The sequence below is a fragment of the Triticum aestivum genome, chromosome 2A (assembly GCF_018294505.1).
Source record: "Triticum aestivum cultivar Chinese Spring chromosome 2A, IWGSC CS RefSeq v2.1, whole genome shotgun sequence".
NCBI classification, from domain to species: domain Eukaryota; kingdom Viridiplantae; phylum Streptophyta; class Magnoliopsida; order Poales; family Poaceae; genus Triticum; species Triticum aestivum.
The window spans coordinates 102,019,418-102,028,926 of record NC_057797.1 but is presented as its reverse complement, the minus strand read 5'-3'; the positions used below and the strand labels follow the sequence as shown (position 1 = coordinate 102,028,926).

The 9,509-nt window shown below is 44.9% G+C and overlaps 2 protein-coding genes across 2 annotated transcripts; both read left to right on the top strand.

Moving 5' to 3' along the window:
- Positions 1 to 331: 331 nt before the first annotated feature.
- On the top strand, positions 332 to 1,463 carry LOC123187804 (glycine-rich cell wall structural protein 2-like). Its single transcript, XM_044599751.1, has one exon. The coding sequence runs from the start codon at positions 382 to 384 to the stop codon at positions 1,261 to 1,263; it is 882 nt and encodes a 293-aa protein (XP_044455686.1). The 5' UTR covers positions 332 to 381; the 3' UTR covers positions 1,264 to 1,463.
- Positions 1,464 to 8,106: 6,643 nt separating this feature from the next.
- Positions 8,107 to 9,259, top strand: LOC123184920 (putative glycine-rich cell wall structural protein 1). Its single transcript, XM_044596957.1, has one exon. It carries the CDS (start codon positions 8,141 to 8,143, stop codon positions 9,017 to 9,019), a length of 879 nt encoding a protein of 292 aa, XP_044452892.1. The 5' UTR covers positions 8,107 to 8,140; the 3' UTR covers positions 9,020 to 9,259.
- The last annotated feature ends 250 nt before the right edge of the window (positions 9,260 to 9,509 follow it).

Below are 9,509 nucleotides of genomic sequence, written 5' to 3'. Positions count from 1 at the left end.
AGAGAAAATAATTACAGTAGTTAATCTGTCTGTCAGGAGATGGAATCTCAATCAAGCGTCAGTATACGTATCTTCTGACCCTTCTACAGCTGACCAGTTCTCACCAATTAATTACCGATTAAAGAAAGATATGCACAGATTTGCATGATCGATGAATGCAGTGGGAGTGCAATCAACGATGCATGCTACTGTGATTAGTGAACTTCTCATGGGATCACTCATTCAGTTCACAACCCAAAGCTCGCGCGCCTTCTGCGTGTAAGATCCAATACTCATCATCCATGCATCACCCATGCACCGGTTCCACTACTATATAAACCCACGCAGCCCTCTCTTCTTTCAACACCCAATCCATCTCACACTACACCGAGCTCACTCACAATGGCTACTAGCACTAAGCTTGTAGCTCTTGGCTTTGTTGTTCTCGTGAGCATTGGGTTCACCAATGCTTCGAGGATGCTCGCTAGCTCTTCCAGTTCTGGAGGTGGAAGCGGGGGAGGCGGAGGCGGCTCGTCGAATGGGACTGGGAGTGGATGGGGCCATGGGGCCGGAGGAGGTGGTGGCTTGGGATATGGCGAGAGTGGTGGAGATGCCAATAACAAGTATAACTTTGCCAAGGGAGCTGGTGGAGGAGGGGGGAATGGTGCTGGCGGTGGTTCTCAAGGCGGATCCGGATCTGGTTCCGGCTCTGGCGGTGGCAACGGTGTTGGTTCGAGTGGCTCGGCGTCAGCCCCTAGTGGCAGTGGGTACGCCAATGCTGATGGTCAGGGTGGGGGTGGGGGTGCAGGTGGCGGTGCAAATGGGTCAAGCGGATCTGGAGTTGGAAGTGGTGCTGGCAAAGGAGAAGCTGAGAGTGGAATAGCAACTGCCCCGGCTGTAGCTCCTTCTGCTGGTGGTGTCAGCTACTCTGATGCTGGAGGTGCTGGCACTGGCGGTGGTGGTGGCGACGGTGGAAGTGGAGGTGGTAATGGTGCTGGAGGTGGACAGGCCGCCAGCGATGACACTACTGGAGGCAATGCCAGTGGAAGTGGCAGCGGCAACGGTGGTGGCCAAGGTGGAGGTGTAGCTCAAGGTCCAAACATGGGAGTTGGTTCTGGCTCTGGCATTGGGGGCGGACAGACTGGTAGCACTGGTTCCTATGGTCAAGGCTATGCCACCGGAACCGGTGCTGGAACGGGTGGCGGCGGTGGTGGCAGCAACAATGGTGGGTTCGGCAATGGTGGAGGTAGCGGATCCGGATCCGGCAGTGCTGGATACCCCTAAATTTCCTTTTCGTACAAGCTAGAATCGGAGCCCATCACACATTTCCAATCTCTTCATTTCACTATTCCACATCATTTGTGTTTCGTAGAGTTTTCACTAGGCGCCTCCTAATAAAGGGCTCCATGATTCCAGTGGATGTACTAAGTAGCAATCTACTAACATGTACTGCCTACGTTCCTAAATATAAGTTGTTTTAATCATTTCAAATGGACTACTACATAAGGATGTATGGAGACATATTTTAGAGTGTAGATTCATTCATTTTGCTTCGTATGTAGTCACTTGTTGAAATCCTTAAAATGACTTATATTTGGGAACGGAGGGAGTAATCGCTACCTATGAATACGTTATGTTATGATTTCTGATATGTTTCGTTGTCAATGTGAGTGCTTGGTTACTCCTTCGGTACCAATATGCCTAGCTAAGGTTGTTCTAATAAGAAAGCTAATGGTTGTTCTGGTTGCCTCTAATTTCCTTCTCTGTTTGGGATGGTGGCTGGTTTGGCTAGCATGGAGTACGTGGCAGTTTTTATGAGAAACATAAGAAGAAGAAAAGAGGACAAATTCCACAATTACAGCGACCCAAAGCACAAAGCACTGGTAGCCCGTGTTAGGTTAATCTTGGTGATAGATTATTTCATGTTTTTCAAGTCATGCATATAGTAGTAGCTGCGGCAATGTGCATACATAGAGACGCTTTCATGTGTGTTAATGCAAGCTAGTATTTTGTGTGTAGGTCAGTGTGTTTAGCCGAGTCAAATGCATGCCTAGTTTGTTAGTCACGTCACATAGGCCATGGAGATATTCCAGGTAGCTAGCTGGGCGTGCGTGACGGAGAGTGGCCGCATGGAGTTTGTTAGTGGGTGAGTTAGTTGGTTAGTGGATCAAGTCGTGTGGTGCATGGCATGAGAACCGGGCAGGTAGCTGCCTTTGCTACGTGTGGGTCACTTGTACTGAGTATTTAAGTTGGACTGATGAATGAGAAAAGTGGAGCCGTGAGGGCTGATGTAAAGATGTAGCGACGGTGTGCCATCAAGGGAGTGCCTTTGCAAAGCCATTAGATTTCTCTTGGTGCTTGTGTGTGTATGTGTTTCTCTTGAGTGTTTTCCATCCGTGTGCTCGTGAGAGAAACAAAGAGAGAAGAGAGAGTTGAGAGGAGGAAGAAGAAGCGGTGCTGCATGGAGGCGGCGCCAACAGCCCGTTGACAATAATTTAGGCATGCATGTAGGCTCGACGACCTTGCAAAGATCTATATCTGGTTGTTTTTATATATGGCCTTGATCCAGGTTGTTTATGGATGACCCACGAGCTCGTACTCTTATGTTTCTCTCTTAATTTTATTTAATGCTATGTCAAGTCAGCAAAACATAAGTGTTTTTTTTTCCTGAGAGAGTAGACGGAGGGAGTAGTTGACATTGCAATATTGTATGTGTCTACACTATGATGCACCACCGCGGATGATGTATGTCCTAGTCAAATCTGTTCCCTCTATTCCATAACTTTTGTCGTGGTTATAGTTTGAATTATAGAACGGCAGGAGTATTTAACAAAGTCAGGTTTACAAAAACGGCCAGGTTTAAGTTGACCAAATGAAGTCATTATATGTCATTGCATGTTGTGTAACAAAATTTGTCATAGCATGAGCTTGTGCGACAAATATTTATGGAAAAAATAAACAGAAAAGGCCGTGGTGCTACAAAATTTCCCTTTTTGTTTTATTATTACAGGCCGTCCAAATATGTGGATGCTTATTGTGCATCGTACTCCCTCCTCTCTAGTTTCTTAGACCCATATAAAAATTGGAAAAAAAAATCCTGTTTTGAAAGCCTGATTGTTTTGGAAATATGCAAATCTAGCTTCCATACAGTAAATCTGTCTAATTTTGGTTCACAACGTGGAATCAAGTAAATACATGAGCGACATGCATGTAGCATGAAAATTTTGTAGCGTTCAAAGTCGTCTTTACCGCGCACATTTTTCAGTTTCATATACTTGCGGGTATGTGTGTATATGGGCGCAGAGATGTGTCTCCGTTCTAAGAAGGCCGGTCATGGCAAATTTTTAAGAAGAGAAGGCCAACACCATATATTATAGTCATCCGACCCTTACAAGGCCATCATTAAAAACTAGAAAATAACACACACAGTCGTTTGGTACAACGACGTTGTTTTTCTCTTGCACTTGTCGGCCGCGCGCTGTGGGCAAGCCCGACATCCCTCTGAATCTTTGGACACTCTCGGAGCTAGGATAAGAGTGTCGTTGTTGACGTAGTTCTAGAAAGTCGCCGGTTGGAGACAAAGATGTTGGCGACGACGCACTGGTGAGCAGATCTAGCTATAGAGTATAACTATTGAGGCCTCTCACTAGCTCTCCAAGAAAGCCAAAACTCGTTATGCTTCAGCGGACGGAGAAGAAGACAACAAACCAAAAAACACGAATCGTCGCTGTCCACACTACCAAACAACACCATCAAAGACCACCCACATGAAACTAAGACCAATATGGAAAAGCGGGGCCAAGTGGCACTGCTCGGTGTAGGAGGTTTGCCAAGGGTCTTTGGTAGAGCACTCGGCAAAGAGGATATGCCAAGTGGCCCATGGGTAACACTTGGCAAACTATGAGACACGTGGCAGACCCTAGGAATCCGTAGCAAAACTGCATGTTGAGCACCGGTACCCGGCAAAGAGGATATGCCAAGCAGCTCGTGCTTGACACTTGGCAAACTACGAGACACATGGTAGCCCATAGGAATCCCTGGCAGAATTGTTTGTCATGCACCGGTGCTCGGAAAACATATATGTCGAGTATTACCTCGGAAAAGCCTGGTGTCACATGGCAAAACATGTGGTGCACTGTTTTTGTCCAGCATTCCCGACAGACTCTCGACAAAGGTAGGTACCATGTGGCACCATCGTCTTCGTCAGCCGGTCGTCGGTAAGCTTTATGTTCCCGAGCATCCCCATGTTGCACTCGGCAAAGCCTTTGACGAGTACCCGACAAACAGCACTCGGCATACGCTGCTTTGCCGGGCAGGGGTATGTTGAACGGTCTTTGCCAAGTACTTTTCGGGTTCCCCCGAGTATTTTGGTACTTGGCATAGAATTGTTTTCTTGTAGTGCATATACATATACGCTCTACTTGTATATGAAGATGTATACACACAGATACACCATATTAATTAATTTTATGAAGGGAGAGAAGAGGGTATTTAAACCGATAATTATAACACTCATGTCTAGTAACCATTGCGCTAGATGACATATAATTGGAATTATCTTCGTAAATTACATGGATCACTTTAATATTTAAAATATTCTTACATTCTCTCACCTCGCTTGTGTGCAATAACATGAAGATCTAAACTTTTAAAGATCGATGTAAGATGCTGGAGGGGCAATGTATTAACATGCTAATGAAAATCATTAAACTAATTCTCATGAAGTTCCAGGTAACTTTAATCTCACGGGATCCGGTCGGTGCTGGTCTTAAATGGGTCTATTTGGGTCCAGTCTACGTTCGTCCGTTCATGTGGTGTTAGGTTGGATCTTTCCGATATAAGATTCTCTCCATCGTCGAGGGTTGCTATTCTAGTGCGTTGGTCTTTTGAGGACTTAACACGACAATTTCCCGACTGCCTGCTAAAACAAGGTTTGCCCGACTCTGATAAGGAAGGGGCGATGATGACGACGCCATTTGGCTCGCTCTCGGGTGTGTAATCGTCGCTAGGTGATCTATCAACCTGATTGTAATTTTTGTAACCTCTGGTGTTCTTTGCACTGACATAATAGATGATGAATGAATTATCAATTAAGAAATATGGCCTTCTTAGGAACAATGGCTTTGCTAGTAATTAGGATCTCGCATGCTGGTGGATAATCGAATACAAAATCGTAATCCTATGGTAGGTCAACTCTCGGTGAGATAGCATATTCCAAGTGTGTTCCTGTCTGTATATTACAGTACTACGTGGTCTAATTTCTGAACTTCGAGGACGCGTTAGAGTGTTATAAACCCTAGGTCGCCGCTGTTAGCTTTAAATCCTACGAGTAGTATGCAATTAATCTAAGTCAGCACTCTCCTTCGCCGCCTACCAGAAGATTAACTCTACTCGTCTAGTGGCTATAGCGTGGGGCTAGCTGGAGCCTTTCTCAAACTGCATGCACCGACGGCGAAAACCGACGTCGGACGGTCAGAGCACAGCTCCATCTTCCGCATGCCAAGTTCATGTGCTTGTAGGAAGTAAGATGTAGGAGTACTGGTGTTATGGTAATGCATGCACCTTACGGTTTAGGCGAGTCACTGTTTCATTAAGTTGTTACTCACTATTTAAACAAAAGTACAAAACCATACAATACATCATTTTCTGTTGGTACTAATTAACAGTAAGACAATGCATTAGGAACGGTATACGTACTGTATGTATCTTGTTCTTCTTGTTATATAGATCCGCGGCGTTCATGATTGATAATGGTCAAGTGGCATGCATAACTGCAATGTCAAAGGATTCCCTGTGATCTACATCTCCTTAGACCGATCTTTGGGATCCACGGGTTCCAGTTCATGCATGGGTCACTGTGCAATCGATCGTGAGGTCATAATATCGATCAAGGGAAGTCACGTTCTTTCACGTGGCGGAGGGACAAATCTCGAGGCAAGATATCAATCTGTATCTGCGATCCGATCCTTTCGCCTATGCACATGCTGCTGCCAATACACCGGTGCTTAGATGAGGTGTTAAACACATTAAATAGCTTAGCAACTATACTCTCCAATGCATATAAGTGCTTAGCTTCTTGTAGCTAAGCTCTCTCTTCGGACTAGCCACGGTAGGGAGTAACTTAGGGCCTGTTTGGTTTCAATAAGTCACCCGACTCTTAAAACCAGTGACTTATAAGTCACGCCTGTTTGGTTGTCACCGGACTTATAAGTCACCTGAGCACATCTTCCCACCTTGTTTTTTTATATAAAGGTGGTGGGAATCATGCAAAAGAGGGTGACTTATAAGTTTTAAGTTGGGGTGGAGCAACTTATGACTTATAAGTTCGGTGACTTATTTGGAACCAAACAGGGCCTTAGAGTAGTAACATGTATATGTTACTAGTCTATGTTACTACCTCTGTAGTGGAGAGTAACATATGCGTGATGTCATGCAATATTTCATTATTTGGTGTAGACTCATCTTGTCTTTATATGTGTGATGTTACTCATACTATGAGGCTAGTCATAGTAGAGAGTAACTTAGACGAGTAACATGCATATGTTACTAGTCTATGTTACTACATTCATAGTGGATAGGGTCATAGATGTGTTAATATAGATGTCTTCATTTATTACTTTGTAGAATCATTTTGCATTGGGAAGCATTATGTGATGGTAACATATTATGTTACTCTATTTGCCTCTCTCGTCATTAACTACTTGTCACATCATCATTTTTGCTTATATGGCATCTATGTTACTATCTATGTTAGTCCCACTATAACCAGCCGAGTAACTAGCTATGTTACCACACGCCTTTCTTTCTCCACTATTTACTTGCCACATCATCTATTTTGCTTAGATATATGTGATGTTACCATCTATGTTACTCTCACTGTGGGTAGTCTTAGACTAACCACAATGGGGAGTAATTTAGATTAGTAACATGCATATGTTAGTACCTCCAGTTTGGAATAACATATGTGTGGTGTCATACAACACTTCATTTATTAATTATTATGTTATAGACACATCTTGTCTTGATATGTGTGATGTTACTCATAATATGAGTAACTAGCTATGTTACTACCTCTGTCCTGATTTATTGGGCCTCTTCATATTTTGAGTCAAGCTTTGACCATCTATAATAGACTACTAAAAATATGATATAAAAGATTTATATTGTTGTATTTGTATTTGGAAGAGCTTTCCGACAATATAATTTTTGTGACATATAATTTATATTTTGTTAGTTAAATTTTTAAGTCAAACTTTAGCCCAAAATAAGAGGGGTCTAATAAACCTGGACGAAGGGAGTACCACATGCCTCTCTTTTTCTTCATTAGTTACTGGCCACATCATCTATTTTGTCTAGATATGTGTGATGTTACTATCTATATTACTCCCACTGTGGGTAGTCTTAATGATTTAGCAACTAAAGTTCTTCATGCATTGGTGGTCTTCTTTCAATTAAATGTTTTACCTAGGTTCACGCGCTTGGCATTGTTTTTTTATGGGATCATCACACTCATCTCTCTCCTCTTAATTAACTTGTCACATCATTTTTCCCCATCTATATGGTAGGCTTAGCACATGTATAAGGCGGAGCATTCGGAGGGACCTAAGTATAGGGTTTGAACTTTATGATTCAACACATAAGAACCAATCTAAATGAAAATAACTGACACAAAAAAATTTGCAACACAGACGTTTTCTAAAGGTTTTTCTAAAACTTAAGGGTTTTAGGCAACCCAAAACTAGATTACGGGTGTTTTCCCAGAAAGTACATCATCAGTATCGATCAAAACAATACCATCATGGTTCTTAAATTACATGTGGTCGTATCAAGAGAAGAATTAATTAATCTGTCTGTCAGGAGATGGAATCCCAATCCTCAACCAAGCGTCAGTACGTATCATCAGTCCCTTCGACAGCTGACCAGTTCTCATCAATTAATTAGAGATTAAAGAAAGATATGTAGAGATTTGCTTGATCGATGCATTCAGTGCAGTCAACGGTGTGCATGCATGCTACCGTGCGCGCCTTCTGCGTGTAAGATCCAATACTCAGCAGCAAACACGCATGCACTGCTTCCACTACTATATATACCCACGAAACCCTCTCTTCTTTCAACACCCAACTCATCTCAGACTCCACCGAGTTCTCGGTCACAATTCACAATGGCTACTAGCACTAAGCTTGTAGCTCTTGGCTTTGTTGTCCTCGTGAGCATTGGGTTCACCAATGCTTCGAGGATGCTGGCTAGCTCAAGTGCTCGAGGTGGAGGCGGGGGAAGCGGCGGCGGTGGCAGCTTGCCGGGTGAGAGTGGGAGTGGATGGGGGCATGGGGCCGGAGGAGGTGGTGGCTTGGGGTATGGAGAGAGTGGTGGAGATTCCGATAACAAGTATAACTTTGCCAAGGGACTTGGTGGAGGAGGGGGGCACGGTGCTGGCGGTGGTTCTCAAGGTGGATCCGGATCCGGTTCCGGCTCTGGCGGTGGCAACGCTGTTGGTTCGAGTGGCTCGGCGTCAGCCCCTAGTGGCAATGGGTACGCCAATGCTGATGGTCAAGGTGGGGGCGGTGGTGGAGGTGGTGGCGCAGATGGGTCGAGCGGATCTGGAGCCGGAAAGGGTGTTGGCAAAGGATATGGTGAGAGTGGCATAGCCACCGCACCGGCTCCTTCTGCTGGTGGTGTGAGCTACTCTGATGCTGGCGGTGGTGGTAACGGCGGTGGTGGCGGTGACGGTGGAAATGGAGGTGGTAATGGCGCTGGAGCTGGACAGGCTGCCAGCGATGACACTTCTGGAGGCAATGCCAGCGGAGGAGGTAGCGGCAACGGTGGTGGCCAAGGTGGAGGCGTAGCTCAAGGTCCAAGTATGGGAGTTGGTTCTGGCTCTGGCATTGGAGGCGGACAGACAGGTAGCACTGGCTCCTATGGTCAAGGCTATGCCACTGGAACCGGTGCTGGAACAGGTGGCGGTGGCGGCGGCAGCAACAATGGTGGGTCCGGCGGCGGTGGAGGTAGCGGATCCGGATCTGGCAGTGGCGGATACCCCTAAATTTCCTCTTCGAACAACCTAGAATCGGAGCCCAGCACGCATTTTTTAGTCTCTTCATTCCACTATTTCACATCATTTGTGTTTCTCCTCATTCATAGTAGGGTTTTTACTAGGCGCCTCCTAATAAAGGGGCTACATGATTCTAGTGGAAGTACTAAGTAGTTAGTGGAGCAATCTACTATGATGTAACGGCGACCTACGTGTATCTTATGTTATGATTTCTTATATGTTTCATTCTTAGTCCGAGTGCTTGCTTACTCCTTCGAAGCAATATGCCTAGCTGACGGTTGTTCTAAAACAAGTTAATGGTAGTTCTGGCCTTTTTTTTTTGCGGGAGTAGATCTGGACTTCTGGTTGCCTCTAATTCCCTTCTCTGTAGGGGATGGCGGCTGGTTTGGCTAGCATGGAGTGCGTGGCAGTTTTATGAGAAAGGAAAATGGAAAAAATGACATATTAGACTAATACAGAGACCCAAGCCTAAAGCATTACT